Raw genomic sequence first — 21013 nt, 5'->3', positions numbered from 1 at the left:
CTTGCTCAGATTCCACACCTGAGGGGGCATAAATTCAAATTGTGAAATAACAGTTGTAGAATAGAGGTGTGAAAATTTGCCTTTAGCCAGGCTGGTTGATTTCCGGAACAGACTTCCATCTGTTGTTGTGGAAGTTGATAGCTTAAATAAATTTAAAGCTGAACTAGACAAACATTTGGTGTGACTGGATGGGTGAAATGGGAAGGGGGTTTTTTTTGGCTGATGCTGTATAAGCTTGCTTGATTGCATCCTATGCCTCAACTAATGCTAATGCTTAAATCCATGCTGTGATTGCAGTATAAATGCATATTTGTCCAAATGAGTCTGCATTAATTCTTTAACCAGTGATTACATTATTTTGCCTGCAATGGATGTTAAGCTAACAGGTCTGTAATTACTCATGTTGCCTCTTTTGATAGAAGCAATGCAAGAATCACTTTAGCTTCTGCATGTGGCTACCATTAATCTTTTAGTATGTGAATCCCCCCACCCAAACTAGCAGTATTCCGACACACCTAGCACTACCTCAATAGCATCAGCAAATATTCTTGCACCCTTTCTATTTAAGTGTATCCCATCCCTGTAGAAGCAGTTTCTTCTGTTAGCAAGCACAGACCATGCTGAAAAAAATTCTACCCGGTGAGCCTTTCGCAATCTCTCCAGGGCCGAATTGATTGACAAAGCTCTCATCATATACTCCGTCCTATTGTGTCTAGGCAGACTTGCAGACACTTTCAAATTTAACCATAACTCAACTTTTCATCAGCATTGACCTGTATTTGTTAAGTAAATCTGGATATCTCTTACTCTTAAGGTCATTAGTATCAATGTATGTAACAATATCACCTTTTGGGCCCTTAGAAGACTATGTCTGCTCTACAACGTCATCAACTTTTGCTCCTGACAGACATACCCTGGTCCTGTTCCACCTATTCTTTTTGCATACTATATTCCACATCTCCCTGACAATATAGTCACCGACATTAACTAGTTCCTATGGGACCAGCACATTCTGCCTTGGAGATTGCCGCTGTGTTGCCTGATGCAGAAGAGTGAGCTCTGGCATTGAGTTGGACAGCTGAGAGCTTGATGTGCCCTCATACTAATTTCTTCGAGGGCATTTGCCATCTAATTTACCCTACACCTCAAACTCTCATCAGAATGTTGAGTTGATGCCTAATTTCTTTAGAATCTCTGCACCTAGCACACACACACACACACACACACACACACACACACACACACACACACACACACACACACACACACACACACACACACACAGACATCCTCCTTGGCTAGATCATGTCCTGTTTTAGACAGGTCTGCAAACATTTCAGATTTTGCGCTTTGTTTTAGACTGTGATATGTAGGAGAATCACCCCTTTGGTTCTTCTGCAAGCCACAGCACTCTGGCTATTCTGTGAATGCTGGTTTCCTGCTCCAATCTGGGTCATGGTTCCATTTAAGTAAAATTTAATTAACAATGAAATTTAATAAGATTAATAAATTTTATTGATAATACTAAACTAAACTAACAGATTTCTAATACGCTGCTATGTATTTCACTATCTAGTTTTACGTTAAACCTTAAGGTATTCCTTATCATATAACAATGGCGGCAAAGTTACGAACATAAAATATACAGACACAAAGTATTAACTTTCAAAGTCGCTATCTAAATTCAAAATAAACCGCAGAGCTTGGCTAGAACTATAAAGCTACTTATAGAAAATAATTTAGTATAACAATTAAGTCAATAAAATGACTAAATAGAAATGAAAACTTAGCATTCACCAGAGCTGCAAAAATCTTGACCAACGTGGTAATGACCTAGTACCCAATTGTATATATTAGTTTAGGCTATGCTTAAATAAAATATATATTAATAAGTCCACATGGTATAAGAGTGGTTAATTATACATATTATGAACCTAAGGGGGCATAAATTCAAATTGAGAAAAGACAGTTGTCGAATAGATGTGCAGAATTTGTCTTTAGCCAGTGGGTGGTTAATTGCTGGAACAAACTTCCAACTAAGAATCCACTCTTATAACCATGTGGAGTTATTAATATATATTTTATTTAAGCATAGCCTAAACTAATATATACAAGTGGGTAACGTTTCAGGTATTTTGCCGATACCCATCATCAAACCGTGCTGTTGACTGCCCTCACAGCCTGAAAAGAATGAGCAATTCTCTTAAGGGATGAAGGCAGTCAACAGCACGGCCTGATGATGGGTATCGGCAAGATACCTGAGTTACCCAATTGTATATATTAGTTTAGGCTATGTTTAAATAAAAATATATATTAATAACTCCACATGGTATAAGAATGGTTAAATTATACATATTAATAATTCTTAATGGATAACGACCACATAACGTCCTTCTCTAACTATATTAAAACCTCCATCTGTCGTTGTGGAAGTTGATAGTTCAAATAAATTCAAGGAGGAACTGGACAAACTTTTAGAAGGAATGGTTGTGTGATTTTTTTTTTGGCTGATGCTACATAAGCTCATATGTTTTCTTTCTTGCATCACATGCCTTTATTACTATAAAGAATTATTATAAAGAACAAGGGAATGACGCCAGCAGTGAGGAAGATGGATCACAAATTTGCAACACATACAACATACCTGATATCCTTCCTGATGAGACAGCACATGCTGCATTGGAAGAAAATGAAGAATCAAATCCCCGGGTGAAGATGAAGTTACTCTAGATTTGTTAAAATTGGGAGGAAAAGACATGACAGAGAAACTGGTAAGGTTCTTCACAAAATACATTAGGAAAGGTATGACCCCTAAGGAGTGGAATAATGCAATCATAATTATTATTATTAATAGCCATGCCTGAGGCTTATGCTGCACCAGGCAAAAAAAAAATTTCCCTATTACCCTGAGAGAGAGAGAGAGAGAGAGAGAGAGAGAGAGAGAGAGAGAGAGAGAGAGAGAGAGCAGAAAGGAATCACCAAGAAAGAGAAGAATGATGATATCCAGCTCAGGACCCTGGGTGTGCCAAGCCCATACTCACCAGATGTGAACTCCTGGGGTTAAAGGAGGAGATAAATCAGAAACTGGAAATTACAGACCAATTGTTATCCCACATCTACAAGTTTTTTTGTTCACAAAGGTCATCACTATCAGATTTGAAAGAATATTTGATGAGAATCAGCCAAAAGAGCAAGCTGGCTTTAAGGGCAGGATTCTCGACTACGGATCACCTTCACGTATTATCACAACTAATGGAGACAGTAAATGAATATAAAACACCATTGGGCGTGACATTTCTGGATTATGAAAAGGCATTTGGATCCATACAGCATAAGGTAATATTTCAGCACTGGAAAGACAAGGCATAGACATGCCAAACATTATGATTCTGAAGAAAATATATGAGAACGCTACCTTCTTTATCAGTCTAGACAAAGACAATAGCAAATTTAAAATTCAGAAAGAAGTTCGATAAGGAGACACAATATCTCCGAAATTTATTTACTGCTGCCCTTGAGGAAGCATTCAGAAGATTGGACGGACCGGTCGCAGAAAGGAGCCAGGTGAATGGAGAGCACTAAGCCATTTAAGATTTGCAGATGATATTGTGATCATAAGTCACGATTACAAAGAATTGTAGAGTTAGTAAGGATTCTGGACTAAAGATTAATATGGTTAAAACAAAAGCAATGATGAACAAGTATACCACAGAAAGAGATATATAATCGTTGAAGGAGTAGAAATTGAAAAGGTGGATTCATATACTTATCTTGGACATCATAAGCTGTAACAACGATAAATGGCTGGAAGTCAAGAGAAGAATAAATTTTGGATGGTTTCTTTCAGGAAATATAGTCACATACTGAGGAGCAGTATCCTAATTTGTCTGAAATAAAATAATGAACCAATATATACTCCTCACCATGACTTATGGAAGAGAAACTTGGGCACTCGCCAAAAGAATGGAAGAGAAACTAAAATCTGCACAGCAAAGAATGGAACGAATTATATTAGGAATCAGACTGTTGGATAAGAAGAGAAACACATGGATTAGCATTACCAGAGGCACATGATGCAAGAAAGCAAGCTTATGCAGCATAAGCAAAAAAAAAAAAAAAAAAAAAAAACTTCCAGTTTCACCCCTCCATTCATTCCAAATGCCTGTCCAATTCAGCCTTAAATTAATTAAAGCTATCAATTTCCGCAAAAAAAAAAGATGGAAGTCTGTTCACCAATTAACTACCCACTGGCTAAAAGTAAATTTTCCCACATCTATTCTACAACTGACTTTCCTCAATTTGAAACTGTGCCCCTGCAGGTTCTTAATCTGAGCAAGAGGAAGAATCCCATCAGTTTTCAAGTTTGCTCAACCCATTCAAGGCCTTATACACTTGAATCGGATCACCTCGCAGGTGATTACTTTCCAGGCGCTGCAATTTGCAGAACTTAATAAGCCTTCCTTGGTAAGAGCACTCCTTTGTTCCCCCCAACAATCTTGTTGTTCTTCTTTGTACTCATTCTAGCAACTCTACATTAGGCAGGAAACACAAGTAAAGAACATTCTTATCAAAACTAAATAACTGAAATGAACTTGGGCAGGACACAACTCAAAGACATGATGAAAGATGGACTAACAAAATAACAGAATAGTAACCAAGAGGAGCTAAAGGAAAACCTGGAAGACAGCAAAGGGGATATAAGAAATTCAAGAGTTTGTGGTTAGTAAATGGTGGCCATTTTGAAAATTGCTGATGATGCCATCAACTCCAGGAGTCTCACTTGCTTTTATGCTCAAAGGTTTTTCTAATAAACAGTAATCTGTAATTTTGAAATCACTAATATCATATGACTCAGTCTCACTTGCACAGCCTCTTCTTAGCACAAAGGGTCTTTCTTAAGTGAAGACAGATGCAAAGTACCCGTTCAATTTTCATCCGCAACATCAGCTTGGTTGTCTAAAACTTTCTCAACACCCTGTGCAAAAGCGTCCAATCTGATTTCCTTTTTGATTCCTTGTCTCCATTCTTTGCTCCCTTGACCAGTGTTTTCCTCATAAGCAGCCTTGTCCCTCTCTAACTTTATGTGTGGTAGCATTACAAATCAAATTGTATCTGTTGTAGGCTTCAGTACTATTCATCACCCTGTAAATGTCCCATACTATCTTTTTTCTGCTCTATGCTTCTATTAGAATGAGCAGAAGCCTGAAAAACAAGATGCATGGTATTTCAGAGACTGCTGGGAGCCATTGTGGTACAAGTAAACACATGGGTTGTGTTAGGGTAGCTAAGAATAGAAACAGGTGCAGGTATACTTGCGTGTACACCAATGCTAGGAGTTTAGTAAATAAATTTGATGAATTTGAGGTATTGCTCAAAACATCGAAGGCAGATATTGTTGGGATATCAGAGACGTGGTGTCACACAGATATAAGGGATGCGGAACTGCAATTTGGGGAGTACAACGTCTACAGAAAGGATAGACAGGATAGGAAGGGGGGAGGTGTTATGCTATTAGTTAAGAAACACATAAAAACCAAGGAAGTGAAGCCAGTCGACATCGCTGGACAGTGCAGTGTGGAGTCAGTTTGGTGTGACATAAACATTGGGAGATCAAAATTGAGAGTAGGAGTGTGCTATAGGCCTAATGACTCTGATGAGTATAATAAGGAACTGTACAGGGAAATAGAGTGGGCCAGTAAATCAGAGTGTCTTATAATGGGAGATTTTAATTTCCCAGATATTGACTGGAATTTGGGGGCTGGATACTCACACACTAGCAGGGCTTTTGTGGATTTATTGGATGATTGTTTTCTACATCAGCATGTTCGGGAGGCAACTAGAGGGAGTAATACTCTTGATTTGATTATCAGCAGTGATTCTTCATGCATTAAGAATCTGCAGATAAATGAACCACTAGGTGGCAGTGATCACAGTGTGCTGAAGTGGGATTTACTCAAAGAGGTAACTACCATTAGGGGTAAAGGGAAGGGTTATTGCTTCCGTAAAGGCGACTACGATGGACTGAGACAGTATTTAAATTCTATACAGTGGGACCAACTGATGATGTTACCAACAGCAAATTCAAAATGGGAAGCATTCAAAGAACTTATCTTGGAAGCTACTAGGCTTTACATACCAACTAAGAAATATTGTTCAAGGTTTAGGCCAAAATGGATGTCAGATGAACTAATGAGGCATATGGCAGAGAAGAAAAATGCATGGGATACTTACAAATTAACACATGACACAGAAGCCTATGATAGATACAAGTTGATATGCAACCAAGTTACAAAGGAGGTTAGGCAGGCGAAGGCAGATTACGAGAAATCCTTGGCAAGGGATGCAAAGAAAAACAGCAAAGAGTTCTTTACTTATGTAAACTCTAGAAGGAAAGGGATGAATCAGATTGGTCCACTTGATATTGATGGGTCAAGTGTTGATGATCCTGCTCAGGTGGCTAACAAACTAAATGAATATTTTGCATCGACATTCACACATGAGGAGTTATTCAGCGAGGGGAATGCCAGAGGTGTATTCAACTGTAGCAGTAAGTTACAGAATCTTGAAATAACTGGGAGTAAAGTGGAGGAGAAACTGTTGAAGATAAACACAAGAAAGGCACCCGGGGTGGATGGGATCTATCCAGTTATATTAAAGGAGGCAGCAAAGGAAGTAAGCAAACCCTTAGCCATAATTATGAGAGCTTCCTTGGACTCAGGGGAGGTACCCATAGACTGGAAATGTGCAAATGTGACCCCAATTCACAAAGGAGGATCAAAGGCTGACACAAGTAATTATAGACCTGTGAGCTTGACTTCTGTTCCAGGAAAATTAATGGAGGCACTGGTTAAAGACGCACTGCAGGATCATTTAGACAAGACTTCAGTTATAGCTCAGACACAGCATGGTTTTGTTAAGGGGAAGTCTTGCCTGACCAACTATTTGGATACTATGATGCAGTCACAAAAGAACTGGATGCAGGGAATAACTTTGATATTATATACTTGGATCTTAGAAATTCTTTTGATACTGTTGCACATGCAAGACTGCTACACAAATTGGAGCAGTGTGACATTGGAGGCAAATTGCTGCTATGGATAAAGGGGTGGTTGAGGGGGAGAAGACAGAGAGTGGTAATCAATGGACACTGCTCATCGTGGACTAATGTTATTAGTGGAGTCCCTCAGGGCTCAGTGTTGGGTCCATTATTGTTTTCTGTATTTATAAATGATATTGATGATGGTATATCGGGATTAATGTCCAAGTTTGCAGACGATACAAAGGTTGGCAGGGTTGTCAAGGACACTACTGACACTATGCTTCTGCAACAGGATCTGGAAAGGTTGAGCAGATGGGCTGAGAGGTGGCAAATGAAGTTTAACATTGACAAATGTAAAGTACTACACATGGGAAACAGCAACCCCAGAGCAACGTATCAACTCTATGGTACAACACTGACAGTGGTAGAGAATGAAAGGGACTTGGGGGTGGTTGTGCAGGCAGATATGAAGTTCTCTGAGCAGTGCAGACGGGCTGCAAGAGTAGCTCATGGAGTATTGTCAATGATATACAGGAATTTTTCCAGCAGGGATAAGGAGGTGATTATTCCATTGTATAAGGCGATGGTCAGGCCACACCTAGAGTACTGTATACAGGTCTGGAGGCCTCATTTCAAGAAGGATGTAGAGCTGCTGGAACGAGTACAGAGAAGGGCAACAAGATTAGTGAATGGAACAAAGGGGTGCTCTTACGAAGAAAGGCTTAAGTTTTGCAAATTACAGTGTCTGGAGACTAGGCACCAGCGAGGTGATCTGATAGAGGTGTATAAAGCCTTGAATGGTTTAAGCATGCTCAATGCTGATGGGATTCTTCCTCTAGCTCAGAATAATCACCTGAGAGGGCATAAATTCAAATTGAGGAAAGACAGATGTAGGATAGACGTGCGGAAATTTGCCTTTAGCCAGCGGGTGGTTGGTTGGTGGAACAGACTGCCATCCCTTGTGGTGGAGGTTGATAGCCTAAATAAGTTTAAGGCTCAGCTGGACAGGTATTTTGAACGAAGAGGGGTGAAGTGGAAGTGGTTTTTTTTTTTTTTTTTTTTTGGCTGATGCTGCATAAGCTTGCTTTCTTGCATCAAATGCCTCTACTAATGCTAATGCTAATGCTAAATGCTATCTGACTGGCCAACTCTGCATTCATCCATTTCCTACTACAATATTTTCTTCATCGTATGTATGTGTTCATGGCTTTTGTGATTTTTTGCTTTAAAGGTATTCCCAAAATTCAAAAGTGTATTCACCCTCACTCTGCAATCTTCCTAATTAATAGATGCCATACAATGCTTCAAAAACACAATGTCTTTCTTTAGGTGCAGTCTTCATACCTGAACGCAGTATTCCAAGTGTGGTCTAACAATAGGCTTATATAATGGGATTATGGCATCCTTATCTCTACTAGCAATTGCTCGATATATCATTGAGAGGACACCATGGGCCTTCCTTGCAACCTGTCTACAATTCTCAGAGAACTTAGTCTGACCGTATCATAACACCCAAGTCCCTTTCCTCCACTACCGGCTTTAGTTCAACTCTGCCAAGTGAATAAGTTATTTGGGGGTTACCCAGGTGCAATACCTTACACTTTGCTGGATTAAAGCATAACTGCCATTTTTCTGACTTAACTCCGCCATGGACGGTCCCAAGCCCGGCTGCGAAAGGAGGAGGGTGGTCATCCTGCCGAAGTGACCAGAACCGGGAAACCGGGGAAACTAGGCAAGAAACCGCATGAAATTCGGAACAAGCTCTTACAACAATGTTACCGCATCCGGGGTAGCCGATGCGCCAGCACTGGGGACCCAGGGTACTGGTGTGAAGTGGACCACTGGCCACAGAACAAGCTCTTATAACAATGTTACCGCATCCGGGGTAGCCGATGCGCCAGCACTGGGGACACAGGGTGCTGGTGTGAAGTGGATCACTGGCCACAGCAATAAGCTTACTACGCCGAAAAGGACAATTAACATTGGCGAATGGAATGTTCAAACTGGGCACCACGTTGGACAAAAGGAAATCATTGCCCAAGAACTACTTAGGTGCAAGATATCAATCGCGGCATTATCCGAATTAAGGCTCACCGGGTCTGGAACGATGATCATCCAACCACCAGCACTTAACGAAGCGGTTATGCTATTCTACTCTGGTGGTGAGAAACGAGAAGCAGGAGTGGGCTTTATGGTCGATGCTCAGGCCACCAGTATTGTGATCGCTTTCCAACCAATATCGGACCACCTGGCAGTCCTTACTGTCAAGGGCGCCATCAAGACCCATATTATCTCCGCCTATGCGCCAACTGAGACTAGCCTGGACCCGACCAAGAATGACTTCTACAACCAGCTCCAACATACGCTGGATTCAATTCCGCAGACAGAAGTGATCATCCTCGCAGGGGACTTTAATGCCCACATTGGCGTGGACAGATCTGGTTGGGAAACAACAATGGGCAAGTTTGGCCATGGGAAGATCAATGACAACGGACTACGTTTGTTGTTCTTTGCCGCATCTAACAACCTGATCATTGGAAACAGCCATTTCCAGCACCCTCAAAAACATCAACTTACATGGCAAAATCCATCTGGCAAGGACTCAGCAATCCTGGACTACATTTTGATCAATGCCAAATTTCGCTCATCACTCATGGACGTTCGTGCCATGAGGGGACCTGATTGCGGATCTGATCACTACCTCATCCGTGCTAAGGTGCAGCTCAAATTACGGCATGCAAAAAGATCATCTCGGTCAGCCAAGCTGGACTGGAGGCAGCTAATGAATGCTGCCAACAAACAGGCATATCAGATCGCCCTATCCAACCGCTTTGAGATGCTGGCCGTGCCCGAGGATATAAATGAAGAAGAAAAGCAGATCTCTGATGCCATCCTGGAATGTGCCAAGCCCCTATGTCCACCTGCCCGACGTCGAACGCAACCATGGATATCAGACGAGTGCCTCGACCTCGTGGACAAACGGAAACAGGCAAAGTTGGTCGACTTTGAACGGTACCGGCAGCTAAACCGAGAAGTCCGACAAAGAATGACAGCAGAAAGAGAAGCGTACTGGAACCAAGTGGCAGACGATCTTGAAGTGGCGGCATCCAAGAACGAGTACACCACTCTCTACTGCACCCTCAGATGTCTGAGTGGAAAGACCAAATTGACTAGTGACAACATCAAGAATGCTGATGGGACCTTCGTGCGATCACCATCCGAACGCCTGCAACGGTGGAGTGAATTCTTCAAAGCTTTGTATAATCACGACCCACCTCAGGGACCGCCAGCAACAGCACTCTTGATCGACCCCCCTGAGGTCTCCATGGTCGATGTTGAGCCTACAGTAGAAGAAGTGAAAGCAGCCATACAATCCCTGAAGAATGGCAGGGCACCAGGAGTGGACCAAGTCACCACAGAAGCGATCAAAGCCGGGGGAGATGTACTGCTTTGCCGACTACACTCGCTCCTCAAAACCATCTGGTGCACTGAACAAATTCCGCTAACATGGAGGAAAGCCATTATCGTACCGATCCACAAGAAAGGTGATAACCGGGACTGCAAGAACTACCGTGGCATCAGCCTCCTTTCCATCATCGGAAAGGTCTTTATGAAGATCATCCAGTCAAGACTGCAAAAACATCGCGAGCAAACCAGTCGAGAAGAACAGGCAGGATTTAGACCCGGGCGAGGATGCTGTGATCAAATCTTTGCCATTCGTCAGCTGATGGAGGAGAGGATCCGGTGTGGACAGCGAACCGTCATTGTTTTCATTGACTTTAAGTCTGCTTTCGACTGTGTCCACCGGCCTGCCTTATGGAAACTACTAGAGGTTGAACATGTACCTCGAAAAGTCATCACACTCCTCCAAACTGCATACAGCGGTTTAACCAGCCAGGTGCGCATCCAGAACGATTTATCTGAGGAATTTACCATCCAAACTGGAGTCCGCCAAGGGGATGTAGCCTCCCCGTTGCTTTTCAACATCGTGGTCGACGCCATTATGAGGCAAGCATTCAGAAACAGACAGGGCATACAATTTGACAAGGATCACTATGTGACTGACCTGATGTTTGCTGATGATAGTGCTATCCTTGCCAGTAACGACGCTGAAGCCACAGACATCCTCTACGACATTGCCCGCATTGCCCGGCCATACGGTTTGAAGATCAATGCTGGTAAGACAAAGGCCCTGACAACAGATGGGTCGCAAGCCACCATCTATCTCGAAGGCGTCCAGATCGAGCAAGTGCAGGACTTTAAATACCTTGGGTCGCTGGTCCAGGAGAAGAAAGTTGCATCCACCATGGAAATCCACAGCAGAATTGGACAGGCGGCCACTGCGTTCGCCTCGCTCAAATGGTGTCTGTGGAAGAGGACCAACATTTCCACAAAGACTAAAATCCGACTCTTCCGGACTTTGATCCTGCCCATTCTTCTTTACGGATCGGAAACATGGATTTGTCTCAAGTTAGATTTGAACAAACTTCAGGTATTCCAAATGCGATGCCTGCGGCAGATCTTGGGCATCTGTCTTCGCGACCGCATCACTAATGATACCATCCGCGCCAGATGCCAACAGCAACCAACCATTGCCGACCAAATCCAGAAGCGAAGGCTAAGATGGTTTGGCCACGTATGTAGAATGGGCACGAACAGAATACCATCCAGACTCCTTTGGAGACAATGACCCACCCAATGGAGCATCCAACGGACCGCGCCTAGGAAAACGTGGGCCAAGCAAGTGGAAAATGACTTGAAGAGCCGACGTCTCGACCTTAACCAGGCCAGGACTGACGCCATTGATTGTAAGGTATGGAAGAACATCACAGAGCAAGTCCGAAACCCTGCAGCACCTACAGCATCATACTGGTTGCGTGGCCAACTGCCTCCCCCAGCTGCCAGCTAAGGACCAAAGAAGAAGAAAGAATGCTTCAAAAACACAATGTCTTTCTTTAGGTGCAGTCTTCATACCTGAACACAGTATTCCAAGTGTGGTCTAACAATAGGCTTATATAATGGGATTATGGCATCCTTATCTCTACTAGCAATTGCTCGATATATCATTGAGAGGACACCATGGGCCTTCCTTGCAACCTGTCTACAATTCTCAGAGAACTTAGTTTGACCGTATCATAACACCCAAGTCCCTTTCCTCCACTACCGGCTTTAGTTCAACTCTGCCAAGTGAATAAGTTATTTGGGGGTTACCCAGGTGCAATACCTTACACTTTGCTGGATTAAAGCATAACTGCCATTTTTCTGACCATCCCTGAAGTCTATCTAGATCATTCTGAAGAAGCTCTGCTTGGCGTCGATCATTAACCATTCTACCAATCTTTACATCATCTGCAAATTTTGACATCAGGCCCTCTATCCTTTCATCAATGTCATTTATGAAAATCATAAATGATAGTGGCCCTAATACTGATCCTTGGGGAACCCCACTTCTTACATCAACCCAATCTGAGGAATAACTTTTATCACAACCCTCTGCCTCCTGCAATGAAGCCATCCATCTATCCGTCTAAGGAATTTCCATGTGATTCCAAACTGTTCCAGCTTATAAAGTAACTGCTCATGTGGGACTGATTGAAATGCTTTGCTGAAATCCAAATAAACAACAATGTCGAAATTATTCCCAAAATCCAGCTCTTGAGTGATCCTGTCAAAATAGCTAACCAGATTGGTTAAACATGATTTTCCCTTTACAAAACCATGCTGAGTATTCTTCAGAATTCCATTTCTATCTACATGATCTTGAATTCCAACTTTGATCATTGTCTCCATGATTTTCCCTATTACTGAAGTTAGACTAACCTGCCAGTAATTTCCAACTTCACTCTTAGAACCGCCCTTAGGTATTGAAAACACATTGGCACTTTCCAATCCAACGGAATCACTCCCGAGTCCAGTGATGCTTGCATAATTAACCTCAACGGTTCAATGCACTCACTTGCCATCTCCACTAACCTTATAGGGATCATTTTAATTTATATGCCATCAACCCCAGGAGCCTTATTGGCCTGTAGGCACGAAAGTTTTTTTTATAAAATAAACGTGAAATTTCAACATCATTAATTACACTTTTTTTAACTTCGCTCACATAATTTCCCATTGACGTAAAGTGTTTTTCTTCTGTAAATATCGAAGCAAAGTAACTGTTGAGTTCATCTGCAACTTCAGCTGGGATATCTAATACTATCCGACATCTATTACATAAGGGTCCCTCTCTGCTCTCTTTCTGCTCTTTCTCCCCCCCCACGCTCTTTTCCAGCGATTTCTCATAATCTGCCTTTGCTAGCCTAACCTTTTCTGTGGCATTATTACAGATCAATTTGTAGCTGTTATATGCTTCTGTACTATTTATTGCTCTGTAACTTCCTATTTCGTATTTCGCATTTATGACATCTTAATAAATGGAGGATTTTAAGTTGTCTTTTAAGTTGAAAGAAATGAAGCATGTCAAGAGGTCAACCAAGCAGAAGAAGCATGCTAGGAAACTTCCTTCAGACCTAGAAAATGCAAAAGGAAAGAGTCAAAAATAGCTGTAGCCAGAAGACATCGCAATTCAGGTCAGGCATATGTGAACTTAACTGTAAGTTGTTGACTGTAAGCCATTTGAAAACTTAGATTGTGGTTGTAAAAAAGATGCACAAAGTCCTTATCAGAAGAGGAAAGGAGAAAGCAATTTGATAATTTTATATCCATGGCTAATTTTTCTCGGCAGAATGCATATTTATGCAGTCTTATACATAATGAACCTATAAAGCAAAGGTGGCCTCGGAATCACAATTAGGGAGGAAAGCAATATACAAATCAGTCTGACATTCAAAACGAAAATACCACAGTACGTGTTTCTAAAAAATTCTTTCTCACACTTTTCTTTTATCTGATGGAAGGGTGACAAGAGCTTTAGAAAAAGTAAGTAAGGGGAAGTCTGCAGGGGGAGATTTAAGGGGTAAACATGTAGCGGCACAAAAGACAACTGACAAACAAAAACAGTTACTTAAGGATCACATTAATATTTTCCCAGCATTTCAAAGTCATTAAACACAAAAAGATAATCCGAACAGAGAGTTCCTTGGCCCTGACTTGAATGTAAGAAAAATGTATGTGCTTTATAGTTGATGGTGTGAGCAAAGAGAAACGAACTTCTTAAAGAGTATTACTATAGATGTCTTCAACACAGAATTTAATTTACATTTTCACATTCTGTGTAAGGACTTGCAAGGCCTGTGGCAAGTATTAAGAGTCAATTAATGTAGAAAATGGGGGCTTAGAGGGAGAACAGGTATCCTGTGTGTTATCAGACACTCAGCCTAAAACACTGATGGATCCAATATCTCTCTATTACAGAAGATTTAGGAGAAGTCCGGTTGGCCTGCCTCCCTAAAATCCACTCATGCACACCTTCTCGATGGTAAGCCCTGTTACGTCACTTAGGTAGCAATGAACGTGTAGAGTGGTTCTCTTCAAGACGCCTGGTCAGCGTGAAGAGGAAAAGACCAAACCCTCCAGCAATGAGAGCACAACAATACAAATGGCCCTCAGTCCCCAGCAGCTTTCACTCTCCCTCTTACGGCAGCGAGAGGATCATCAGAGTGGAAGCAGAGGGTGCTAAGAATCTCTGGGTACGACCAGGCTGCCATGCACGGAAATTGAACTTGGCCTGTTATAACGTACGATCACTCATCGGTGAAGACAGGATATTAGAGCTGGAAAAGGAATTAGAAAATGTGAATTGGAATATCATCGGTTTGGCTGAAACAAGAAGAAGAAATGAATCACTTATAAGTTTATCAAGTGGAAATCTGCTGTACACCAATGGAAACAGTGAAAGGAGTGAAGGTGGAGTTGGGTTTCTGGTCCATAAAGATTTTAAAAACAACATCTTGGAATTCAAAAGTACATCACCAAGGGTGTCAAGACTAATACTCAAGATTTCTAAGAGGTACAAGCTAAAGATTATAATGATTTATGCACCAACATCGAGCCATGATGATGAAGAGGTTGAAGAAATGTACACTGAAATTGAGAGTCTTGTAGATGAGCAGAAAACCCACTACACTATTATTATGGGGGACTTCAATGCTAAGGTTGGAAAAAGGCAAAATAGCACAGCAAGAGGAACTATAGGAAATTTTGGAATTGGTGAAAGAAATAAGAGGTGAAAGACTTGTGGAATTTGCAGAATCTCAAGGAATGTCAGTAATGAACACTTTTTTCAAGAAAAAGGGGAACAGAAAGTGGACATGGAAGAGTCCAAATGGATTAACAACTAATGAAATCGACTTCATCCTCGCTAACAGAAGATATATTGTGAATGATGTTACCGTCCTGAATAAGGTAAATGTTGGAAGTGATCACAGAATGGTAAGATGTACACTTGATATAGATGTAGGAAAGGAAAGGAAAAAACTGACTCGAGTAAATGATACAAAGGTCTTTGAAATAACAGAGGAGGAGAAAAAGCAGTATGTACTGGAACTTAAGAACAAGTTTGAGCTTCTGCAGACTGCTCAGGACCAAGATATCAACGAGGAATATTACAACTTTCTGAAAGTGATAAAGCCCAAGAAACCTATAGGGAAACATAAATCCAAAGCAGAAAAAATTAGTCAAGAAACACTTGTCATGATGAACCAAAGACGACAAATGAAGAGCAAGAAGAACACTGACAGGGAGAAAATTGAGTATACTGAGTTATGCAAAGCCATTAGAAAGAGACTCAGAGAGGACATAAGAAGATTTAACACAAGAAAAGTAGAACAAGCATTAAGGGAAAACAAAGAATTTAAATCAGCAGCCATGAGCAGTAATACAGAAAGACAAATGATACTGAAACTGAAGAATAGCGATGGTGTACTTATAAACAGCAGAGAAGGCATAATTCAAATAGCAGAAGACTACTATAGAGAATTATACAAGGAGCGAGGGAATGATACCAGCAGTGGGGAAGATGGATTGCAAAGTAGCAACACATACGACATACCTGATATTCTTCCTGATGAGGTAGAACATGCATTGAAGAAAATGAAGAATCGGAAAGCCCCGGGGGAAGATGAAGTTACTGTAGAGTTGTTAAAATTGGGAGGAAGAGACATAACACAAAAACTGGCAAAGCTCTTCACAAAGTGCATTAGAAAAGGTGTGATGCCTAAGCAGTGGAATAATGCAATCATAGTTTTGCTGCATAAGAAAGGAGATAAATCAGAAATTGGAAATTATAGACCAATTAGCTTGTTATCCCATATCTACAAGTTGTTCACAAGAGTCATTACTAACAGATTAGAAAGAATACTTGATGAGAATCAACCAAAAGAGCAAGCTGGCTTTAGGACAGGATTCTCAACTATGGATCACCTTCATGTAATATCACAGCTAATGGAGAAAGCAAATGAATATAAAACACCATTATGCCTGGCATTTGTGGATTATGAAAAGGCATTTGACTCCATACAGCATAAGGCAATGTTTCGGGCACTGGAAAGACTAGGCATACATACTCCATATATTATGATTTTGAAGAAAATATATGAGAGTGCTACATCCTTTATTAGACTAGACAAAGACAGTAGCAAATTTAAAATCGAGAAAGGAGTTCGACAAGGAGACACAATATCTCCGAAGCTGTTTACTGCTGCCCTTGATGAAGCTTTCAGAAGATTAGACTGGTCGCAGAAAGGAGTCAATGTGAACGGAGAGTACCTAAACCATTTACGATTTGCAGATGACATTGTGGTCATAAGCCACGATCCCAAAGAATTAGAGGAAAATCTTAATCAGTTATGCACAGTTAGTAAGGATTTTGGACTAAAGATGAATATGGCTAAAACAAAAGTAATGATGAACAAGTATGCCACGGAAAGGGAAATAATGATTGAAGGAGCAGTAATTGAAAAGGTGGAGTCATATACTTATCTGGGACAAGTTATTAGCTGTAATAATGATAAATGGCTGGAAGTCAAGAGAAGAATAAATTTTAGATGGATAGCATTCAGGAAATATAGTCACATACTGAAGAGCAATATCCCAGTTTGTCTGAAACGTAAAATAATGAACCAATGTATACTCCCCACCATGACTTATGGAAGTGAAACTTGGGCACTCACCAAAAGAATGGAAGAGAAGCTAAGAACTACACAGCGAAGAATGGAACGAATTATATTGGGAATCAGACTGTTAGATAAGAAGAGAAACACATGGATTAGGCAGCAAACTCAAGTAAAGGACACTCTTATCAAAACTAAAGAACTAAAATGGTCTTGGGCAGGATACATAGCTCGAAGACATGATGACAGATGGACTAAGAAAATAACAGAATGGTACCCGAGAGGAGCTAGAAGAAAACCTGGAAGACAAAGGCGGGGATGGATAGATGAAATTCATGAGTTTTTGAGTAGTAAATGGATGGCTAGTGCTCAAAACAGAAGGAACTGGAAAGTTGCTGGAGAGGCCTTCATCCTGCAGTGGATTGAAAATGGCTGATGATGATGAATGTAGAAAAGGACAAAGAAAGGACAGACGATTTGGAGTGGCAACATGTTTTGCATTGGGCGAAAGCAAGAAATCAAAACTAAAGGGCTGATAGGGAAATGGCAGATTATATAGGTGTCAGAAATTCTGACATCTATATAATCACAACAGATCTATAAAAAGCACTGCCCTTCTTAAAATTACCCGTTTCTGAGGCCTACTATATGTGCAATATGTACTGTTATAATTTAGGTTTGCATGACATCTCAAATAACCTTGGCTACATGTACCTTTGGGATGAGACCACTGCATCTAGAGATTCACAAGAGATTGCTTCTTACCTGACTAAGCATAATTAAGTTGAAAAAAAAAAAAAAAAAACATGTGATGATAAACAGCAACACATACACTTGCCAAAATCAGAACATCAAGGTATTCTTATCGTTAATGAAACTTATTCAAGAAACTTCAGTTAAAGTCATAGACCACAAATTCATGGTTTCTGGCCACTCTTACCTTTCAAATCATTCAGACTTTGAATTGATTGAGCAAGCTGGAAAAAAACAAGATTATCTATGTTCTGAATGGATGGTATGATACTATGAAGTCTCTCAGAAGACACAACAGGTTTATGGTTATAAAGATGCAGCAAGATGACTTTCTGAAAACAGTAGACCTTGGAAAAGGATAACAAAATGGAAGAAGAATGTTGAAGGCAAAAATGCATACTGGTTGAAGATACAGTGGCTCCATTATGAAAAAGGAAAACCCATTCACGATTTTGTACAAGTGTACATTGGATGAAGACATCCCTTTCAGGGAACTGAATGTCAAACCCAATAAGGAGGGTGGACCTAAGAGCTTGAAAAGTACTGAACAAGAAAAGATGTATGATGATCCTAGAGTGCCGAACTTTCTAAGAAAAGAGACATGCTATACCTTCTCAAATACATCCCTCCGGTTCACACCATGCCTTCTTTAAAGGTATTAGAAGCTCAAAAAAAAGTTGGTCCATTATCTGTCTACGAGGAAGAAGATGATAAACAGTAGTTTGTTTGATAAACAATGTTGGCAGTGTTCTATGACTATCGAATTAGTGATGACTTTTTAATTGCTTTTTTTTTTTAAAATATGAGAACATCAACAAAAAGCAAATATATATATTTTTAATTTTGTGACCATCTTTTACATTATAATTAAATCTATTATGTTTATGTTAGCTTTTTTGTGATCATTCTGCAATAACTAATACAATCTTAACTATTTTGACAAAAAAGTCCCAATGTGCCTATTGCTCAGGGTTTTTAAAGTTTTACAGGGAAAAAATATAATCTCTTCTGTATGAAATCATAGTTTTGATAACACAGCCATCTCCTTCCAGCAATTCACCATTTCAAAATAGGTAAACTACTTAGAAACATAATGGTGTAAGTCAATTATATAAACACTGCTGACCAAAAAACTGAATATTAACAAAAATTGTCAAGTTCACATAATTTTTTGATTTTTTTAACCTCCAAATGTATCACAGTTCATTGAATTAATTTTTTTGAGTATTTTATGAATGCAAACACAAAACAACTTGTTCTCAAAAATCGGAATAGACTGACTTGCACCACTATGAATTTCAACCCTCCATGTGCCTCTACTAATGCTAATATCATTTGTGATGATAATCTATTTTAATCTATTTCAATTAAATTTTCTTCTCAATATAAATCAGAGAAACAGTCTTTCTATACTTTTGCAAAAGTCTAAGACAGACATTCGCGAAAGTATATAGGCAGTATATACAACCCCATAACATCATTAAAAATAGGCACTGACTTTGAGGTCAATGATTATTTGTGCTGGTGTGATTTGTGTTTTGTAATAAAATTCAATCTAAACACAGTACTTTTAGAATTATGACTATTTAGAATTTTATTATTTTAAATAATGAAGACATTATCAGCTTACTTCAAGAATTTGATCTCCTGGTTTTAGTCTTTTATCCACAGCTGCAGCACCATCTGGATAAACCTCGTGAATGATGATAGCACCCTGATAATCAAAAGGTTTAATATTTGAATAAAAATAAGACAAGAATAACAAACATTATGAAATTTTTTGAAATCCATTTTGATTTAATAACATTTTACCATTTACATTATGTTATCAATCTATACCTAAACTGTGGTATAACTTCCCCCCACCTCCCACTTAGAATTACAAGCAACTATTATTTAAAATAACAGTTGTGTTGTAATCAAGGATGAAACCAGATCATGGATGTGATCTCCTGGTTTCAGTTTTCAATGGATAAATGGACACACAGTGTATGTGTGTGTGTGAAAAATGTCAAGAATAATTATAGCACCTGCATCATCAGATGAAAGCCAATGGTTGAAAACAAGTTTCAATTTCAATTCTTTTAAATGGTGAAAACAAACCAAACAGAACATCGTGAAGCAGCTTGGATTTTTGGGGTATTTATATTTTGCTTTTTATTTCTTATCAACATTGATCAGAGAAACAGTCCAACATTACCACCAGTGAGTTTTTATTTATATATATATATATATATATATATATATATATATATATAAGTATACTACCACCATTATAATTTCACTTTTGATTACTGTCTGAAAATGTCCACATCAGATCACATTGAAAATTCTGCAAAGGGAGATTGTTAGCAATATGAATACATGACCTTCCAAAATAGTTTGCTGTCACGTGTTCCAAGTCTCTCATTCTTATTCCAACAGTCACAGAAGAAAGTTACTGGCCAAAAACTCACATTTCATTTTCTTGACTCATCTTATTACTTTTAATTCTTTTTAAATTGGAGAAACCAACCATCAAATGCACTTCAGCTTTTTTAGGATATTTTTATTTTTAATTGGTTTCATTTCAGTTTCAACTTCTAAATATGCTTTAAAGAGTACATCACTGAAACAGTCCTATAGGGCTTACTTGAGCGAGTGTTTCCTGAAAGAAACCACATTTTACCAGAATTTAGAAAAATAGATTGACTAATATCAATGCACACGCACACACTAGATTAGTGTCAGTTATTTGCCCTTTAACTGTACTGACTTTATTAATTTCAAGACAATTAATTAGCTAAACTTTAACTAAAAATCGATATGCAAAGAGACCACCATTAGTTCAGTCTGCATTTAAATGTTTAAAACAATTTTCTATATTCAATAGAGACAATGAAGAAAAGATATATGTGTGGATAGTTTTTGGGGTATATACATATATTCTACCAACCTTTAGCAAAACCTAAATTTCTTAAATTTTAATGACAACATTTTTAGAAGTCATTAAAATGTTGGTAATTCAACATTTTAAAGACTTCTTCAGGTCACAAAAATGATCTTTAAGGATTTATTATTTAAATTATTAGCACTATATGTGACGCCCCCCACCTAATACTGTGTTGGGCCTGTGTTTTCAGGGATAACAGCCACTATTTGCCTAGGCATTGACCCCCACTAGATG

At 39.6% G+C, this 21013-nt stretch overlaps 1 protein-coding gene across 1 annotated transcript in view; it reads right to left on the bottom strand.

Annotated features, from left to right (window-relative positions):
- The window catches only part of LOC150078991 (multiple PDZ domain protein-like), a 798800-nt gene that overhangs the window by 149013 nt on the left and 628774 nt on the right, over nt 1–21013 (bottom strand). Inside the window, exon 18 of the mRNA XM_090382913.1 lies at nt 19478–19561. Coding sequence (XP_090239039.1) covers nt 19478–19561 — 84 coding nt within the window. The remainder of the gene's footprint in view (nt 1–19477; nt 19562–21013) is intronic.

Source organism: Mastigoproctus giganteus, chromosome 10 (assembly GCF_048544385.1).
Source record: "Mastigoproctus giganteus isolate SK-2022 chromosome 10, ASM4854438v1, whole genome shotgun sequence".
Classification (NCBI taxonomy): Eukaryota; Metazoa; Arthropoda; class Arachnida; order Uropygi; family Thelyphonidae; genus Mastigoproctus; species Mastigoproctus giganteus.
Note: the sequence above shows the minus strand (reverse complement) of the source record. Positions and strands in the feature narration are given on the sequence as shown.